The 19824-nt window shown below is 58.4% G+C and overlaps 3 protein-coding genes across 6 annotated transcripts in view; 2 read left to right on the top strand and 1 right to left on the bottom strand.

Moving 5' to 3' along the window:
- The window catches only part of LOC101536605 (sodium/glucose cotransporter 1-like), a 48017-nt gene extending 47251 nt beyond the window's left edge, over window positions 1-766 (top strand). For all 3 annotated transcript variants that reach the window (XM_058656629.1, XM_058656630.1, XM_058656628.1), the window contains one exon: window positions 166-766. In XM_058656629.1, the coding sequence (XP_058512612.1) occupies window positions 166-446 (281 nt within the window). In that variant the 3' untranslated portion in view covers window positions 447-766. The remainder of the gene's footprint in view (window positions 1-165) is intronic.
- A 3696-nt stretch (window positions 767-4462) lies between these two features.
- Window positions 4463-19824, bottom strand: part of RSPH14 (radial spoke head 14 homolog) — a 57703-nt gene continuing 42341 nt past the window's right edge. The window contains exons 5-7 of one of the 2 annotated variants that reach the window (XM_004592038.3): window positions 6149-6374; window positions 5532-5668; window positions 4463-4712 (exon numbers count right to left, since the gene is read on the bottom strand). In XM_004592038.3, coding sequence (XP_004592095.1) covers window positions 4474-4712; window positions 5532-5668; window positions 6149-6374 — 602 coding nt within the window. In that variant the 3' untranslated portion in view covers window positions 4463-4473. Of the gene's footprint in view, window positions 4748-5531; window positions 5669-6148; window positions 6375-19824 lie in introns of both variants that reach the window. The other variant, XM_058656645.1, reaches the window with a different exon arrangement.
- The window catches only part of GNAZ (G protein subunit alpha z), a 38436-nt gene continuing 29828 nt past the window's right edge, over window positions 11217-19824 (top strand). Inside the window, exon 1 of the mRNA XM_058656644.1 lies at window positions 11217-11422. The gene's annotated coding sequence lies outside the window, so the exon portion shown is untranslated. The remainder of the gene's footprint in view (window positions 11423-19824) is intronic.

Below are 19824 nucleotides of genomic sequence, written 5' to 3'. Positions count from 1 at the left end.
AGAAGACACTCCCTGAGAGACTGCCAGCAAGAGCAGGGCGGTATCTTCTGTCCTCTGGATGGAGGGTTGCACAGGGTCAGGGGGTGGCCCAAAGGTTGTGCCTGCTGTACAGAAACCAGCGTGTCCTCCCTGACTGTGGCCCTCCTCCCATCCCCTATGTTCCAGAGTTATTGAAGAAGGACCAGAGCTGTCTCTGGAGGACGTGGAACCTGTTCTGTGGCCTGGACCCACAGCCAGGCCCCAAGCTGGCCCCAGAGAAGGCGAAGGAGCACAAAGCCAAGTCACCCGAGGGGGCAGCAGGGCTGGCTCCGGGGGAGGCAGCCAAGAGGACTGAAGGGGCAAAGGTGCATTGCGCGTGTCCAATGCTCATGGTCAAGTGGGTCGTCCATGGCCTCATGTTAGGCTTGATCACACTTGTGATCACAAGTTTCATCTTCTACGCCTGAGCCGGCCGCAGCCCCAGGACGGCCGCGAGGGTAGGTGGGCAGAGCTGCCGTAGGCTCTGGGGTCCCCAGCATGGAGGACAGCAAGCATTTTCTCAGGGTAACCCAAAGACCAGGAACCAATGATCACTCTAATGAAAACACTTGACGGTATCCGTCAAGTATCAGCAGGCGTAAGGCCCCGCATGCCAGGCCAGAAGGACAGCATGAAGTCCACTGGTGATGACATACTATGCAAATGAGAACAGCTGTTCCCTCACGAAATGAGTCATTTTCTCCAAATGGTTCTACCGCATAAACACTGACTTTCACTTTAAATTTAATTTTGGCTTTTTATCTCTAGATATATTCTAGATATATTTGGGACTTTTTTTTTTTTTGCTTGTGTTTACTTGACTGTCACCATTCCTTTCCTATGCCCAACCTCTGTTGCTTTGTTTATCCCCTCCTCATTGTTAAGTGGCAAAGATGCGCTGTGGAAGCCCTGCCCCATCCCCTGTTCCACCCCACCAGGGTGTGTTCCTCACAGGGATGCTACGCCCAGTGCTGGATCACACAGGCCACAGAGGCATAGCCTGGACCGGGCAGAACAGGCTCTCCTCGGCTCAGCACGGGGAAGGGGATGGGGGGAGGGGTCTGTGGTAGCACCCCAGAAGGCAGGTGCTGGGCTCTCCCAAGGGCGTAGACTCCGTCACCTCAGGAGGACAGTGCCAGGAGCCTCCCCCAGGGGAGAGATGCCCTTTGGCTGACAGAGAGAAGCCACTCTGCAGGGACTCCCTAAATCTCCTCTTCCTTCCCAGACCAAAATACAAGGTGTGTGTCTTTGAGAAGTCTCCCATGCCCTGCGTGGGTCTGGGGGCAGCCAAGCCAGCATCATGGCAAAGCATGCTGAAGGCTCATGAGAACCTACTCTGCCCACACTTGTTTGATCCTCTCCTGACCGTTCTGACATGGTGCCAGCCACCGTGTCAAGCTCCACAACCGCAGCCACAAGGAACCACTCTGAGAGCGGATCACCAAGCAGAGCCATAGCTGGCTTCTCGTGTGGCCCTGCTGTTCTCACACCAGGGCAAGTGCATCATCATGGTCAAGTCATTAGAGCCGCCCTCACAGGAGTACCAGGACTCAGCACACTTCATAGGGGAAGACTGGAGAGTGGCCATGAGATCCCACTTTTACCTACCAAGCAGCGTGTGTGCTTGCTGAACACCCAACAGGGGACCAGAGGGATCCACACGTGATAAGACAAAAGCTGGGGCACCACGGCATGCCTGAGGACACGGAGGCATGGCATGTGCCTGGGCAGGAGGGTGGAGGGTCGTGCACTGCCTTGGGCTGCTAAGTATGAGAACAGCGGCCGGGAAGGTGATGGAATGGGATTTGCCAGGCTGCTGCTGCTCCTGGGAAAGAGAGAAGACACCCCCCTCGCCCACCGCCCCAGGACGTGGCTAGAGCATGTGGTGACTGAAGGGCAGAGAAAAGGAGGGAGGGGCCCCACTGACGCTCCAGCTTGAGCACGTAGAGACTGGCCACTCGGGGAGAGGGCTCCGTTTCCACAGCGTGGGTCTGAGCTGCACGCAGTAGTTCTCTGCTATCGTGGTGGTAGACTCAGTCTACTGATCCACAAACATGGGACATCAAGGTCTTTTTCCACCATGTCTTGTTTCCAGAGCCAAGTCTCGGCACTTCTTTTATCAAGTTTATGCCTGGGAATCTTGTTTTTTTTTTTTTTTTTTAATGCTATCATTAGGTGAAACTATTTTTCTCAATTGCATTTTTTTTTAGTTTGGTCTACTGCCAGCATGCACAAACACAACTAATTTCCACATTATGACCTCACATCTTGCCAACACTGCTGAACCTGATTAGCCCTGATGTTTCTTAAATGTACATCCTTGATCTATGCATATACACAGTTCCCATCTCTTTCCGTTTCTTAACCAACTGCCCTATTAGAACCTCCAGAACATGGCTGAGCAGAAGCAGCAACATATCCTGGTCTTGTTCCTGACCTCTGGGAGAAAGCAGGTTGTTTTTTTTTTTTACTATAACATTTTCAATCTAAAATATGTTTGTCAGATGTGAGATTTTGCAGTTTTTGAAATCATGTAGAGGAAGTTCCTCTCTAAAATTCCTAGTTTGCTGAACGTTTGTTTTTAATCATGGATGTCTAATTTTTGTGGAATGCTTTGATTGCATCTAGTTTTGAAAACTTATTTATTTGAAAGAGTTACAGAGAGGGAGACAGTGACCTTCCATCTGCTGGTTAGCCACCCAGATGGCCGCAACAGCAAGGACTGGGCCAGTCCAAAGCCAGAAGCCCAGAGCCCAGAGCCCTAACCACGTCTCCCACATGGTTGGTGGGGGTCCAAACATCTGGACCATCTTCTGCTGCTCTTCCTCGAAGCTGGTTGGCAGGTGGAGTTGCCAGGACCCAACCAGCACCCATATGGATGGATGCTGGTGTCACAGGTGATGGCTCTCCAAGCCACCAAGCTGGACCCCTAACTGCATCATTCAGGTGATCATGTGCCCTTTGTCCTATATTCTCTCTCTGCAACACTGATTGATTCTCTCACGTTTAACCACCCTGCATTCCTGGGGCAAGTCCTGGTTGGTCATGGAGTACATCCTTGTCATATATTGTTGGACCTGGCTTGCTAACTTGTTGAGTTTTTGTGTCTGTACTCACAAGGAACCTTTTCTAAGGCTTTCTTGCTTTGTGATGTCTCAGCTAGCAGTCAAGAGTTAGAAAAAATGCTCCCTTTTCTCTTTATGCTCTGGGAGTCTGAGAAGGATGGATTCTTCCTCCCCCCACTACCACCACCCTTAGGAGACAGTTAAGGGTAGGTGTTGTCAAGTTGGAGTTAAGGGTCCATGAAGAGGGAGGGTGAAGGAAGCCAGGCAGGGTTAAACTAAGAAGGAGCCTTACGCAGAGCTGGGCCAGAGCTGGGTCCTCACAGCAGGTTGGTGGGTGACTTGGGCCAGGGCCTGCTGTGTGAGTTGAGGGGCAGTTGGAACACCCCCCCCCCCCAGTGCCTGTTCTGCTATGGAAGGGATTGGACCTGAAACCACAACTGAGCCAGCAGCCAGCCAGTCTCTCCCTGAACAAGAAGGCCTTACTGGGCTAATCCCTTAATTCTAGTGACACCAACTCCCCCGCGTTTCCTGGCAGGGAAATGAGGGCCCCTGGGCTCACAGCCCTTCCCGAGAAGAGGCTCTGGATTGCCTGATAACCCCTATTCCGGAAGGGGTGAGCGTTCCCTCACCATCAACACCCCCCACCCCAGGAAACAAGACTACTAGCGGTGCCATGGATGAGGGAGACCCCTTCCAAGGAGCCAGGAGCCCCACCAGCTCCTGAGGGGAGTGGGGAGGAAGGCAATTAAACCGTCCCCCCACACATCCCTGCCATGCCTTACCTCCCTACTCCCACCCCGCCACCCATCCGTGACCACAGTCCTGTGTCTCGCCTTCTCTCCGCTCTCCAGCCTCCAGTCAGTCTTGCTGCAGGGAGAGAAGCCACAGGGCCAGATGGGAAGCTCTGCCGAGGGTGGATGGGATGGCATGCAGATGGGCACAATCTTACCCAGGACATAGAGCCAACCCTGCTGGCTTCAACGCTCACTCCCGGCAGAACCTTTTAGGACTGTCCCAGCCTCCCCCTCCACACACACACAGCCTCACCTGTCTGCTTCCTTCCCGTACTGCAGTATGGGAGAGGGGGCAGGACTGACTGACCAGAGACGATGAGGCCAGGGCCTGGTTGCCAGTGCATCCCAAGCTCTGGCGCTGCCTGTTATGACTGCGGCTGCGGCTGCGGCTGCTCCTGCTCCCACCCCCACTGGTGCCCAGAGCTCTGAACACACCACTGTCTACCTCCGATGGGTCCCTGGGCTCCAACGGGGAGCAGAACCCACCTTCATGCCATCCCAGGCCACGGGACGCAGACACAGAAGCAGCATTCAGACCAGAGGGAAAGACTCCTCATTTTATTCTGACACACTGGGAGGGGGCTCGCAGCAGGCGCTCAAGGCTTCCACTCGATGACTTTGATGGCGATCTGAGCCGCACGCTTTATGGCCTCGTTGTGCTCTGCCTCAAGGACCCGGAAGACATGCACGTGGGACTGCAGGTACGCACGGCCCTCGGGGGCCTCGGCCAGCATGGTGAGGGCCTTGGTGGCGTTCAGGCGCACTTTGCTCTTGACCGAGGACAGCAGCTGCATGAGTGGGGGAATGGCCTCGGCGTCCAGGGCTGCATACTTCCCTGCCGGGCCACCAGCATTGGGTTTGCTACCGAGCCTGCTGGACAGAGGGGAGCCCTCTGCCTGTGCAGTCTCTAGGGTAGGAACCACCCAGCCCCAGGCTCCTTAGTCACCTCCCCACCACCTTCTAGCATCTTCTGGAGTCTGGCTCTCAGCCCAGGCCCCTCTTCAGCTGCTGCCCTTCCTATCCCTAACAGCTTAGCCCCGTCCACTTATTTCTTCCCACCCCACATTCCAATCCTCCCAAGACAGCATGACTGTTGTTTTTAAAACGTTAACCCAGGGGGTAGGTTAAGCCACCTGCTTGCGATGCTGGGATCTCCTATGGGACTGCAGGTTCGAGTCCCAGCTGCTCTGCTTCTGATGCAGCTCCTGGCTAACGTGCCTGGAGGGCAGCGGACAATGGTCCAAGGGTCCTGCCACCCAATGTGGGAGACCCAGGTGACATTCTGGGCTCCTGGCTACTGCCTAGTCCAGCCGTGGCTGTTGTGGCTATTTGGGGAAGTGACCCAGTGGATGTCCTTCTGTCTTTCAAATATCCCCATATGTGTGTGCGTGTGTGTGTGTGTGTGTGTGTTAACGTAAATCCAGTCATTCCTTTAGGTGGCAAAACACTTGAGTTTCTCACACCCACCCACCCCCTCCAGTGCCCAGTATGGAAGGAGGCCCTGCAAGGGCTGAGCCTCAAACTAAGCCTTAACAGGACTTCACTGCAAGGCCTGGTCGGGGGGCAATATTCAGGCTAATGCCAAGGTCACCCCCCCACCCTGCCTGGATCTGTCTGGCCTCAGGGAGTCCCCGCACAGCCACCTCCGCCTCACCTTCAGTGGTCACCACGGTGTACATCAGGGCCCCGGCAGCATTGGCCTGCACCTCCGTGTCCTTGTCCCTGAGCAGGTGCACCAGGATGGGGATGACATCATACTGACACACCTGGTTCTTGCCCTCCAATGGGATGCTGGGGAGGAGAGGGGATAGTTGAGGGCCTTTTTTGGCCAGGGGTGGTGGTGTTAGTAGAGGGGCAGGAGGAGGGAGGGCAAGGCCCAGGACTACCTCAGAGGGACATAAAGGGATTCAGGGTATAAGGAGCACCTGTGCTGGCCTGGGACTGGACATAGCATAGCAGCACGATGCAGAGCAGCGGCAGTGTGAGCTTGGCTTACTGCATGACCTACTGCATGGCAGGTTGGCCATGGTTCTGAGGCTGGAGTGGGGCTGCCTCTCCTCCCCAGCTAGGGACAGAGCTCAGAGCCAGATCGTGTGTGTGTGTGTGTGTGTGTGTGTGTGTGTGTGTGTGTTGGGGTAGGGCTGTCCCTCCCCCCCCACCCAGGGACAGAGCTTGGGGCCAAATCGTATGCATGTGTGGCTGCAGAGGTCAACCTGGTGGAAAAGTCTCTCTCCCATCCTCCCCGCCCCCGGGACAGTAGAAACCCCTCACCTGATGGCGATGAGCACGCGGGCAGCCTTGCTGCGGATGTCCTTGTTGCCGCTGAGCAGCTTCTGCTTGAGGAAAGGCACAGCGCGGCTGCTCAGGGCCTCGGTGGCATCCACCTGCAGGCAGGGAGCCAGTGTGTCCAGGATGAGCTCCTGAATGTCCTCCTCCTCCCTCTGCATCTTCCACACGAGAGCCGGGATCAGGCCGCTGCGCACGATGCCCTGGGCCCCTGTCAGATGCCAGGGGCTATGAGTGGTGGTCAGAGGGGAGAGGGGCCTGCTGGGCTGAAGGGTGGGGGCTGCACAGCCACCAGGAGGAGCTGGCCTGAAGCTGACCGCGGAGGTCCCAGGGTTGCAGCCTTTGGATGCCTGAGCCTTAAGTGCCCAGGGATTTAAGCAAGCAGCAGATACCACGCCTGGGAGACACCCAGCAACTCACCACCACCCCAGTACTGGGGGAGGAGGCAGGCCCTCACCCTTCTCTAGGAAGAGCCTAGGGTGCAGGCCAGGTTCAGGACCAAAGCATGTAGGCCAGACAGCTGTGCCTGCTGCACAAGGGGACAGGAACATACGGGGGGTGGGGTCAGGGGAGGGCACCCACCCCAGTATAGCACAGCTGGAGGGCACAGGTGCCAGGCACAGCACAGGAGGCCAAGCTCCTCCCCTCCACAGGGCCCCCAGCCCCTTCCCTCCTGGGTGATGTCCACATGTGGCTGCCTGGGGAGAGAAGAACCCAGCCACCAAGAGTAGGACTAAGTCCAGGGAGGAGGCTGTGCTTTTCCCCCCTCGCAGCCCTCTGGCCTTAGCCAACCTTGCTGCTGCCCACTGCAAAATCATCTCATTGGCCAGTCCACACAGGCTCTCTTCCGCCCTCCCCAGCTATCGGAGATGGACAATTAAACAGGTTAATTAGCCTAAAGGTCTCCAGTGCCAATTAGCACAGGGGATTTCCTCTTTGAAGCCAGCACTCCAGCGTCCCTCCCTCGCACCTTCCCCGGGGACATCAATAGCAGGTGCCCCAGGGGTTGGCAGGGTTCATAGCTTCTCCCAGAGCAGCCAGGGTGGAGCATTTAAGGCACTTTCCTGTGACTTGGACTTGAAATAAAACATTAATGCACACAGTTTTCCAAAGATGCCTAGGCCTGCCCCTTCTGCTCCCCCCCCCCGTGACCTTGAACCGATTACTTAACCTCTGTGGTTCTGGCTTCCTCATCACTGTGGGTGGGAAGGCACTCCATGTGCTGTGGATTTTCACATCCGTGTAACTGGGCTGCCCCAATGTATCTCCACTACACACAAGGGCCTGACTCGCGAGTGGTGCACAAAAACCAAAGTTGCCATGGCCCCTCTCTTATCCCTCCTGTTCGCCCCTCGCAAGGGTCAGCTCATCTCTCCCAGGAGCCTGGGAGTTCTCCACCCTCCGCCATGGCCAGGTTGCTACCAGGACACACTCACCCCTGGCCCATGCTGTGCCAAAGCCTCAATCACCTGCCCACAACCCCCATATCTGTCCCACTGAGCCATGGCCTGGCCTCCCTGGTGCATACACACCACCACCACCCCCCTAGTTCACAGCAGGCAAGTGATAATTTGGCAGATGGAGGGACAGGCTACTGGGCTGGGAAACACCTGAGCAGAGGCCCCGCTCAGAGGGTGTTGAGGAAACTGGGCACCATCCACCCATCCATTCAGGACCTGCCTCACAGGCATCCAGTTCCTGACCTTTCTGGGTAATCGCAGGGTGCAGCAGCCAGGACTGGGACAGGGCATGAGCTGGGTGGTAGGACGGAGGGGAGAGAGTGGAACTTGGAGGAGGTGTCCACCCTCACTGGTGAGGAAAGGGGAGCACAGAGGAAGCAGCTGGAAGGCAGAAAGTCATGCGGCACAGACGGGGCTCTTAGGGAGAAGGTGCAAGGATCTGAAAAATACTCAGCCGCTGGCCCCGGGTTCCTTCTGAGACAGAGGGAGGGGAGTAAAAATAAAAACGCATGCCGGCCGCACCTTGTCGCTTTGCTTCTTCTTCAGCTAAAAGGAGAGTGGCGGGCCTGGCTATTTATAATCAACCCAGATCTGGGAGGATTTTGTGCACATGGAGGTGGGATGTGCAGACCTCCCCCTGCCATGATGCAGGGGGTGCGGTGCAGAAGCCCCCCCGGGCTGGGCTGCAGCCTGAGGGTCAGCGAATTGCAGGGTTTAGAGGAGACAAGGACAGAGGGGAGCCAGCCAGCATGGGGTGGCACCACACAGGCCAGGCCTGGGTGGTCATGTGCAAGTGAGACTCTCCCACCCTCACCTTGAAGAAGTGGAACAACTGTTGGAGACAGGTCACTCCAGCAACAGGGTGACGTGTATGTGCCAGGAGTTCGGGGGTTCTGCATGTGCAGGGAGGGAGGGAGGTGGGCCTCACAGAGGAGGAGGCTGTGGGGAGGGGGAGCCCAGACTAGCATGCATGGAGGCCTATGCTACAAGCCAGCCAGGAACCAGAAGGGGTCAGCATAGATCTGGGATGCCTGTGGCTTGAAACCACCTGTGGTTGAGATGTGGTCATTTCCTGGTGGGCAGAGGGGTGTGTGTGTGTGTGTTTGTGCATGCACATGCCTGTTACTCCTATACCAGCTATTCTCAGTCTCTAGGGCCCCCCTTCCTCTGGCTACCATAGAGCCCCAATAATTGTCTCCCTATTCTGCTACCATCACCCTGGTCCAGAAGGGGCAGAGGACAGAGTGCAGACCCCCATTTGAAACGCAGTGTTCGGGCCCAGTGCGGTGGCCTAGCGGCTAAAGTCCTCGCCTTGAACTCGCCGGGATCCCTTATGGGCACTAGTTCTAATCCCGGCAGCTCCGCTTCCCATCCAGCTCCCTGCTTGTGGCCTGGGAAAGCTGTTGAGGACGGCCCAAAGCCTTGGGACCCTGTGCCTGCGTGGGAGACCTGGAGGAGATTCCTGGCTGCTGGCTTCGGATCGGCGCAGTTGTGGTCACTTGGGGAGTGAATCATCGGACAGAAGATCTTCCTCTCTGTCTCTCCTCCTATCTGCATATCTGCTTTTCCAATAAAAATAAGCTAATTAAAAAAAAATAAAGGTGGTGTTACAGAGAGAGGGAGATAGAGGGGGAGGGAGAGAGATGAATCTTCCGCCTGTCAGTTCACTCCTCAAATGGTTGCGACAGTTGGGGCTGGGCCCATCTGAGGCTAGGGACTTCCTAGGGGTCTCTCATGTGAGTGCAGGGGCCCAAGCACTTGGGTCATCTTCTGCTGTTTCTCCCCCTGCACAAGAGCAGAGAGCTGGAATGTCTCCACAGGTCCTCTGGCACATGGAGCGCCTCCTGCCCTGGTTGGGCTCAGGTGACGCACAGCTTCTCTGGGTCCCTTCATGCTCAGAGCCTGCCCTTCCCTGGAACTCCAGGGTCTAAATTCAAAAACTCCAGCTCCACTGGGAGGCGGCCCCAGGCAGTGATGTGGCCTCCCTTAATCCCAGGCAGCATTGGGGTCAAGTCAGATGAACAGCAGGCAATCCCCCACCCCTTGCCAGAGGGGTTACCCCACTCTTGCATCTGGTTTTGCTCCTGCAAATGGTGGATGCCCCAGCCCCAGCCCCATATTGGTTTATAAGCTGCACACAGCCCTCTTACATGCTTGGAATCATCTTGATGATTAAGATAGCTGAGTTCAGCATGGCGGGGTGGTGGTGGTGGAGGGAGTTGGGAGAGGAGAATGCCTGCACATGTTAGAGACAGATGTGAATTCTTCTTACCCCTCCAACTCCTGCCCCCATAGTTGGCTGAATCCCTGGCCATGGAACCTGCAGCTGCATAGGAACATCTAACCCTCAGACTGCGCCCCCTTCCCTATCCAAGCTACAGGAAACAGGTGGTGCACCTGCTGGGCCAGTGAGAGGAGACATGGAGGAAGCCCCATGCACGTGCACTGTTGACCACTTTCCTCCGGGCACCTCCAGGGAGCTCTGTGCCAGCTCCAGGGTTGTGCACAATCAGCACTTGTCCAGTCCGTCCCTTAACCATGTAGGGAGCACCCTGCCCAAGTGGGCCCCGACCCTAGGCTGAGCACTGCATGTTATATCGATGGGGAAAGAAACCGGGAGGAGATATTTCACGCGCAGCCTGAACAGGGACGCTTGCTGGAGCGTCCTAGAAGCACCTGTGGGGGACAGAGGCCTCTGCAGGAGTAGACCCTGACTTCATATGAGCTGGGTCCCTCCTGGTTGCTATGAACTGGGGAGATCAGCTCCCAGGCCCGTCCCCCATTCCCTTTCCTCACAATGCAACCTCACCGTAGGCCACGATTGCTGAGTTGTTGTCTACAACGCACTGGGAGCCACAACCGCAAAGCTGACCCATGTCCCCCTGTCCCTTACGGCACCCACCTCACCGCTCTACGCCTTTAGGGTTTCCCAGAGGCGACAATCCGGGGAAGCAGATGCTACGAACCTTACTCTGCAAATAACAAGGCAGAGAAAGAGAGAGAGAGAGAGAGAGAGAGAGAGAGAGAGAGAGAGAGAGAGAGAGAGATGGGGGCAGGGGGCAGTCGGCGAAACAAGAAGCGGCTGGGCTGGCTTCGAACCCCCAGGCCCAGAGGAAGGCCAGCAGGATCGGCCACGATGGGAGGGTGGGTGGGGATGGGACCGGGGCCCATGGCCGCGCTCAGGCTCACTCTCCCGCGCCGAGAGAGGCACAGAAGGGCGAGCGGGTGGCGGGGCGGGCGGCTCGGCCTCTCAGGCGCGGCGGCGCAGTCGGGGAGCGGTCGGAGCGGGCAGCCGCCAGAGCGGGCAGCAGGCAGCGGCGTGCGGGACTGCGGCACGCGCCAAGCCGCTGCCCCGCCCCTCCCCGCCTCCACTGGACAGCTCCGACGTCCGTCTGCCCGCCCGTGCCCAATGCGCAAGCCAGCCGGAGCCCGTGGCGGAGCGGCGGCGCCCGGCGCGCGTGGTGCCCGGCCGGGCGCGCGGCCCCCGTCCTCCCCTCCTGCCCGCGGTTGGCCTGGCAACGAGCTGCGCTCGCGGCTCCGCCTCCTGCCGGCGGCAGCTCGGCGCGGCGACGGCGGCGGGGCTCGGGGCGGGCGGACCCGCGGGCGGGCGGGCGGCGCGGGAGAGGGCGGGCGGAGGCAGCCAGGCCGGCCGGCCAGAGCGTGTGCGCCGCCCGCGGTCCGGTCACGTCCCCCCGCGCCTGTGTGCTGGCCCGGCGCTCGCTCGCTCGCTCGCCGCCTCGCGCCATCCCGGCGCTCCGCCCGGAGCAGCTGATGCCCGGTATACCGCGACCCTGCTGAGGTAAGTGAAAGCGGCGGTTCGGTGCGGAGCTCAATCCGAGAGGGGTCGTGGGGGCGCGGCCCCCGGGCGGGCGTCTGCCGCACCGCACCTCCTCAACCCCCTGGGGCCTTTGTGTTGGGGATCTGCCAGGGGGGCGCAGCGTCGAGGATGCCCGACCCCGGGTTGGGGGAAGGTGGCGGCTGCCCGGTTGCCTGCTCTGTGGGCACGGGAGGAAGGAGGATGGGTGGCCCCGCGATCCCCCATAGCAGGTGCTGCTGAGGGGAGGAAGGCGCGTCGGGCCGAGCAGGGCGGCTGCCGCGGGCCGGGGGTGGATGGGCAGTGGGTAACAGCCGTTCGTTCCGCGGTGGCCGGGGCGGACCTGCCGGAGCGGCGCCCCGAGGCACCGGTCTCCCTTTAGGAAGGTGGGAAGGTGGGATGACAGGGAAGGCGGCCGACTCCCCGGGTGGTCGAAGCACCGGCCGCTTGACCCCCTCCTGGCTGAAACCGAGCAGAGGAGGGCCGAGGAGGGAGGCCTGGGATTCTGGGGACGGACGGCTCGCAGTTGTCGGTCATTGCTCTGTGGAATGAGCAGGTTCCTCGGAGGCATATAGATCGAGAGACTAGAGTATCGACTTGCTGCGATTGTCAGATGTTCCTAGCTCGATATCCGCGCCCCCCCACCCCTCACCAAAGGCGGTAGGGATGTTTGGAGGAGGGGGTAGGGAGGGCTGTTAAGGCCTCAGGGGCTGGGCCTTAGTATCCTGCGGCGATCAGGGTGGGGAAGGAGGGGGGAGGCAGTTGCTGAGCCTTTTCTGGGTGATGGTGGCAGAAATCCGCCTAGGCCGAGAACTGGGGCTTCTGCTACATGGATGGGGGTGGGGTGGGGTGGGGGAAGGATGGGAAGGTTGTGCCAGGCTCGAGACCTGGGTCCCCTGGAGTGGGCATTCTCAGGGTAGGGAGAGAGACCTGCCTAGTCGGTCGGTCTGCCTGGTTTGGGGGATACAACCTCACACCACCTGCTTCTGTCTTGCCCAAGTGATTTCCTTGCCCTGGGGACCCAGGGCCGGTTCTCCTGGCCCTGTCTAGAAGAGGCTCCTTGGCCAAATGCAATTAAATAAATAGTTACTGAGTGCTCGCTTGCCCACCATCACTACCAGCATGGGTCTGGCGCTGGGGCGTACTGGGTGTGAGTGGTAGACTGGGCTTGCCCTCCAAACCAAGGGGAGTGCGGGAGAGGGGCAGGGGAGGGACTATGCTGTGATAACCCAGAGACCTCAAGGAGGTGCCAGGGTCTTGGATGGGGGATTGTGGGCACTGTGACATTTGAACTGGAGCTTTGAAGGACTTGAGGGTGGGCAGAGGAGACAAGGGGCACAGAAGATGCCTGGTCAGCTGGGTCTAGTGGGTGCCTGGTGTGTGATTAGGAAGGAGGAGGAGGGGGAGGTGTGGCGGGAAAGGCAGGTGGGGCTGCCCAGCCAGGGAAGGTGGGGGTGGCCTGCAGGTGCCGGGGAGGCCGTGTCTGTCTCAATGTGTATGGTGGCCTCCTTGTTTGTCAGAGGGGTGCAGTTCTGTAACCCCTGTGAGCTGGGGAAGCCTTGTGTGTGGGGGGGGCTCAAAAAAAAAAAACCCTTGCAACCTTTGATTGCTTCCTGTCCAGGTGCCTCACCCCTTGGGCGGGGCCCAGGGTACTGGGTGCTGGGCTGACCGGGGCTGGATGGAGCTGCCTGTTTTGGAGCACTGTGCTTAGCTGGTGACCGTGCCTTTGGGTGGTGGATGCTGGGGAGTGGCAGCCATGGCTGCCAGGAAAGAGTACGTCTGGGGTGGTGTGTATGGGGGAAGGTGAGGGAGCGTCGGGCCTAGCCACGCCTGGTTGGATGAAGCGTGAGCCTTCCCGTGTGTGCTTCCTCCTGCGGGGATGAGGAGGTACTGGCATTTGGTCTGAATTCATCCCGTGTGTTCCTCTAACAGACGTCTCTGTTCTAAGACAGAAGCTGAGTGAGCTGTGGGGGTTGGGTGGACGCTGTCCCCTCCTGCCCTGGAGCTGTTCCCTGGCTTCTGAGGACGCTGTCACCTGCCCTCGAAAGGGCTATATACTCCTTGTCTGTGGGGCATGTCTGGATGTGTGGATGACACTGGGTGGCCCTGGGACAAGGCTGCCCTGTGCTGGCCTCAAGCCTCAAGACACTGGGTGGCTGTAAAGGTATGCCTGCCTGTGCTGACCGTGGCTATCCCCCAGCAACCCACTGCTGTCCCGAAGCTCCCTGAAAGGACAATAGAGGGGCCGAGCTTCCCAGGGTAGCCCCTGAGCTCCATGCCTGGTTCCAAGCACCAGGTCAGACACTGGGATCAGCCCCAGGCAGGAGCCTGGAGCGAAGGCAGGCTTGCAGTTTGTATGGACAGACGGGCCATCTCAGAGCCTGCTCGTCCTCACCTTTTAGACGGAGCCAGCCCTCCATTAGCACCCAGGAAGCAGAACCCTCATACAATGCCTGCATCTGTGTGTTCACTCAGTTAAGGTGTGCCAGCACATGCCGCATGTCAGGCGCTGTGCCAAGGCAGGGGTGGGAGGATAGGGACATGGCACCTGTTCACATCCAACAGCAAAGGCCATCGGTCACACCCATGTACTTGAGTGCCAGGTAGGATGAGCACAGGGCATGGTAGACCCAAAAGCGAGAGTTGGGGCGGAGTGGGGGGGGGCAGAGTGGGTGGTGCTGTGAAGTAAAAGAAGGGCAGTATGGCTGATGGTGGACGAGAGAGCCCCCAGGAGAGGGTGGCATGTATAAAGGCCCGAAGCAGACAGCCCCACCTGGGCTCCAGGCGGCACTCCAAGGCCAGGGAGAAACTGGACTGGAAACAGAGTGGTTAGGATGAGAGACTATTGAAAGACTAGCAGGTCTGGCCTGCTGATGTAGAAGAGGCAAGGATGGTGTATAGACCTTTGGCCTGAGCCTGCGGAAGGACTGGCTTTGGCTGAAAGGAAGATTTTGGAGGTGGGAGGAGAAGGTTGCTTTGTGAGAGGTGGGGAAAGAAGAAAGTGAGGTCTGTGGCTCTTGTTGATGTCTGCTGTCTGGCTGTGACCATCAGGGTCAGAACAGGTCTCAGGGCTTTTAGAGAAAGGGATTGGAAAAAAAACTGGCCAGTGAGTGAAGGGGCAATGCCACCAGGACGGGGGGAGAGCATTGGGAACAATTTGCCTGGGGACCAAGCTGTATGGTTGGGCAGGCCACAAAATTTATGGCCCCCCTTGCTAAAGAGTTGATTTGTCAATACGGTGATGGCAGGTACAGGGTCCTGTGGGACCATTCAAGTGCTTACCCCTGAAGCCACCAGTGATGGCTGGGGCTGTGGTGGGCCTCGCAGAGGTGGGGGTGGTGTCCCCTAAGTGGGTCCTAAGGCCTGTCAGTCTGCTGCCCACACCTCACTCTGTTCTTCCCTCAAGACACTAGGGCTAGTCAGAATAGCCTGTAGGCCTCCTGGCCCAGAGAGCCCCGAGTGCCCACTGTAAGCTGTCACCGCCCTTCCCCAGCCCCCTCCCAACAGCATCTGGCATGGACTGTACCAGCCCAAGGCCAGCAGGGCCAGTCACTCCATGAGACAATGGCTTCCTTGAATTCGCCTCTTTTCCAAAGGAACCTGCTGCCTCGCACAGTTTTGAGTTATTTTGCTTCTAAATTAAGGTATAACTCTCTTTTAGAGACGTCCCTGGAGAATCTACCCTAAAGTGCTACAGCGCAACTGTTAGCAGCCACGGCACAGGGTGGAGCCTTGGAGACACCAGCAGGCCCGGTGCTCCCTCCAGCAGCCTCACCAAGAGCTCGGCCAAGGCTCTGAGGCCCTCCACGGGTAGCCCCTGCCCCTACTGCGGAGCCACCCTCTGGCCATGGGGATAGAGAACTGCCAGGACAGGTTCCCTCAACTTTAGCTCTGAGCCCCCTCAGCCAGGTTGGTTGGCATGAGTTATGCAGGCCCAGTCCCCCGGTGTGCTGGTCCCACCCCCTACTCCCCACATCCCACATCCACAGGTGTTTGCAAGAAAGGGCAAGAAGGAGCCCACTCTGGACTGTGTGGCCAGGTGTCTTCCCAGGGCCCTTCCACATCCCATTTTGCTGGGGAGGACCCCTGGCCCCTCTACTTTAGAGCTGAGAGACTCCAACCAACCCTGGCTCTGTGCTCCTGGTTGGTCCCCAGCAGGGTGGCAGAGAAGGCATGTCCACACCTGCTGAACTAGAGGCAGACATGGTGACCACAGCCACCCCTGGCCATTGGCATCTAGCCTTCCTGTTTTCCAGAGAGAGGCAGTGTGGCAGAGAGGGGCAAAAGGTTGGAACCACCCTATTAGGACTCCTGTTTCCTTCTCTTTAAAATGTAGGGGGGGGGCGGGGCGGGGGCGGGGGGCTGACAGGCATGGGCTGCAAGGCCACTTCTGCCCTGATCCTCCTTGCCCGCTGAGGGCCCGAGGCTCACTGCCAGGCCCAGCTCCTGTTGGCCACACAGTCCAGGGGCTGTCCTTGCATTTTCCCAGTTTCTATCTGAAGCCGCCTTCCTCGTGTGTCCATGTGCAAGGCCAGCTTCTCTGAGCGCCCGCTAGCCCCAGTAGCTGCTTGCTGTCATCACTCACGGCCCCAGGGTCACCCACAGCAAGGGTTCCCACCTCTGCTGACCACACCCCCTGGCCAGGACAGTGTCCCCTCGGGCCACGGTAGAATCTAATGTTCAATCGATACACAGGTGGTGGTTCTGTGCTGCCCCTCTGCTGGACCTATACTTCAAGTCGTTAGGACCCCCGTTCATACATCTGCTCCCAAGAGAGGCCAAGATGCTGTCAGGTTCAAGTCCCCTCACTGCCCAGTAATGGAGACCCCCATGGGTCACACTGTGGGCCCTGGCTCGCTTGTCTCATAATCTCTGAGCTGGGTCAAGGGCACATAATAGCTCTGGAGCTACAACATGGCTGAGGGGGCAGTGCTGCTGAGTGGTGTCTGCCCTGCGGGTCTGGGAGGCAGGATTTCAGGGACCAGTCCAACCCCTATGCCCTCCCTCTGACCTGTCAGCTTTAACTCACTCCCTCTCTCCTCATATGCCCCCTCCCGTAGGGCCTTCCCAACCAGCATCCTCGGGGCTCAGTCCCTGCTTCTCTCACTGCCTGCAGGTGCCAGGCCAAAGGTAGCCTTTCTATGTTGAGTGAGTGAATCACCAAATGAATGAGTTAGTGAGCCAACTCCTGGGTCTAAGCCTTGGACTGGTCTGGAACTGGGAGACCAGATGACTGCCGAAACAGGATGCTGAGCTCAGTTTTGGCTGTAGTTGTTGTTGCAGGAGTGGGGACGGAGATGGTTGCAAGGTGAATAAGCTCCAGGCTCTGTATCCTGTAGGTACTCCATGCTCTCATCCAGACTTGGCCATGAACGTGGGACCAGGAGATGAACTGGGGAAATGCTTCCATGCCATAGGAGGGGCCCCCTGATGACTTCCTTGACCAAAGACAGGCCTGGACTCGCATGGAAGGAGTAGCTGGGCCTGCTCAGGTGGCATTGTCCCCATTGCCTCCTGTTCCCGCACCTATGCTAGAGTGTGGTCAGGCTGGAGTGGAAGTGGCCAGGCCCGGGAAGGAGCAATCACCATGCTGAGGGGAGAGAAGCTACTTGATACTGACCGTGGCAGGCATCTTTGCCTGCCTCTCCCCCATGTCCTCCAACCTGAGCTGCCCCGGCTGCACGTGGCTTCGGTCCTGCCTGCCCACGTGACTGCCTGCTTTGCTCCCTGTGGGCCCGTGGAGCGGCTGCTGTGCCAGTCCCCACTGTGGGGAGCATGGGTGCGAGTGGCCTGTCCCCAGGCCGGGCTTCCCTTTAGCACTGTCGCCCCCTTGCCCGCCCCATTACCTCTGATATGCTGTGCAAACATATTTCTCGATAAAATGCTGGGAAGAAAAATAATTAGAGTGTTGCCTCCATTATCCAATTTCTGATTAATCAAACTCTCTTTGTCCTCGGCCAAAATCTATTCATTTCCCTTAAACACTGGGCCAGTGCCAGCCATCGATTTCCTCTATGATAACACCACACAGGCACGCACACATTCCCGGCCCTGCCTTGGGCTAGGGTGGCAGAGGGCACTGGCAGTGCTGCCCTCGATACCTGGGCAGTACACACCTCCTCACCTCCTGCTGGGGGCCTCCCGGCACCCCCATCCCTGCCTTGGACCCTGGAAGCATATGGCTGGACTTGCTGTTGAGGGTACCACTTTGGCATTGTTGGACCCCAAGAACTGGAGTAGAGACTGCAGCCCCCAAGGCTCTGGAAAGGCCAGGGTTTGTGAAGCGTTCCTGATGTTGGTAAGGGAGGAGTAGAATGGGGTTTGTAAGGGGCTGAGGAACTGGGAGGTGTTGGCGGACAGTTGGGAGCACACTTTCAGCAGCAGCAATGCAAGCCCAGTGCCGAAGAGGGTATAGAATGATGGGGACATCTTGGCCCCTGGGCCTGGGGCAACATATGGGTTGACCAAGTCCAAGTGCATCTCCTTGGGTCTGTCTGAGGTAAGTCCAACAACATTTCCAGAAAATCTGTGGCTGCCTCTCCCCACCAACAGTGTACTATGGTGGCCCACCTGTCTCTTGATCATTACAAGGGGCTGGGATTGAGTTGACAGCACCAGCTGAGTGCCAGGTCCCTCCCCAAGACACTTGGGATCCCGTCAGTGAACAGCCTGGTCTGTCTGAGCACCTCTGTGATGCTGTGAGCACAGTAGGGCCAGGGTCACACAGTATGTTGGGGGCCATATTGGAGAGGACTGTGGCTTAGGAGTTTGCATTCATAAATGGGAATGGGCAAGGTGACCTCCAGAAGAGGGGAGAGCTGAGCCACTGCCTGAGGGTGGGGTGGGGTGGGATAAGGGAAAGGGGAGGACCGTGCAGAGGCCCTGAATAGGGAGCACACTACACAGCCAAGACTCTGGGCAGGGGGCTGGGGGAGGCCAGAGCAGTCCTGGACCCTGGAGCCTGGAGCCTGGCAGGACCCTAACTTTCTCTGATCCCCAACTGCTAGCAAGGCCGAGCACAGGGCTGGGGAGGCAGAGGAGAGGTCATGTGCTCACGGCTGCATTCCAGACAAGGCTAGACCCCAGAGTCGGGAGGACAGCCGAGGGCTCCCCTGAGGCCAGCCCGCTCCACGTCCTGTGCAAGGAAGGCAATGTGCTGGGGATGCCACGGTGTCTCCCCACACAGGTCCCCTCCATAGCAGTACAATGTCGCCCAGCATCCAGCAACTCACAGATGCAGTCCTGCCTGACAGCTGTCCTGAGCCCTCAGAGCCCTTCCCTGGAAATGCCAGGGCTAAGACACAGAAACCCCCAGTTCAGGACCTGATAGAGGGGGGCAGGACTGTTGCAGGTCAGAGTCTCCCCAAGGGTGGTCTCCTTGCAGCTGGCTGCCTGCCAACCCACAGTGCTTGACAACATGCACATCCCTGGGCTTTTCTTGAGACCTGGGGCGGGGCCCAGGAGTCTGCTCTTTCTTTAAAGCCTCCAGCTCCCTGGCTCAGCAGCCTCACAGTTGAGTCTGAGTGTGTGGAATCCAGCTGTGGGGGGTGGGGTGCAGAGAAGGGAAGGGAGCAGGTGCAAGGTGCCACTTACCTTCCAGGGCATCAGGAAGGAAGCTGGACCCTACAAAGCCCTCACCTGGCCTGGATGGGGGTGGGGGGATAGGAGGAGGGGATGGCAGGGAGCAGGGAATTATTGGTGTACACACAGTTGGCAGTGGCCTTTGAAGGGCAGTGAGTAGCCAGGAGCCTGGGTCACCCCAGCGTCCCTGGGTCATGACCCCTCTGACTGGGCTGCTCCTGAAGGCCCCACTTTCTTCCTTGCCCCTCCATCTCTGTAAGTGGAAGCTCTCCCTATTACTGATTTATTTACTCCTGGCCCAGAGACATCAGTCCAGCCAGACTTCCTCCTGAGTCAGTGTTTTCCTTGGGCAATGCTGTCACCTCATTAGGGCGGCTTCAGTGGCCACAAGCCAGAAGACTGTTGCGTGCTGGAAGGTGTCCGTTAGCCAGGACAGCAGCACGGAAGGTGCCCCCTGCCCACCTTTGTCCCCTCCTTTGAGCTGAGGGACACCGGACGTCCAACCAAGGCAGAGCCATTTGTCTGGGCTGAGGCCTGTCTGCAGCCAGGGGTGGCCAGTGGCCACCGTGTCCTTCCTCCTGCTCATGTAACTCTGGCTTCAGAATAGCCAGGGTTCTTGCGGGGAAGTGAAAGAAAGTGGGCTGCAGGTGTCAGGTCCTGTGGTCGGCAGAGCACAGAGAAGCTAATCCAGTGGTCTGGGCCTAATGCCTGGGGAGGGACCACAGGCACGCATCCCCCAACCCCAAACACTTGTGCTTGTCGAAGCCACAGAGGAGCCTGGCAGAAGCCTTGGGGCACAGATCCCC

The sequence above is a fragment of the Ochotona princeps genome, chromosome 29, assembly GCF_030435755.1.
Source record: "Ochotona princeps isolate mOchPri1 chromosome 29, mOchPri1.hap1, whole genome shotgun sequence".
Lineage (NCBI taxonomy): Eukaryota > Metazoa > Chordata > Mammalia > Lagomorpha > Ochotonidae > Ochotona > Ochotona princeps.
Note: the sequence above shows the minus strand (reverse complement) of the source record. Positions and strands in the feature narration are given on the sequence as shown.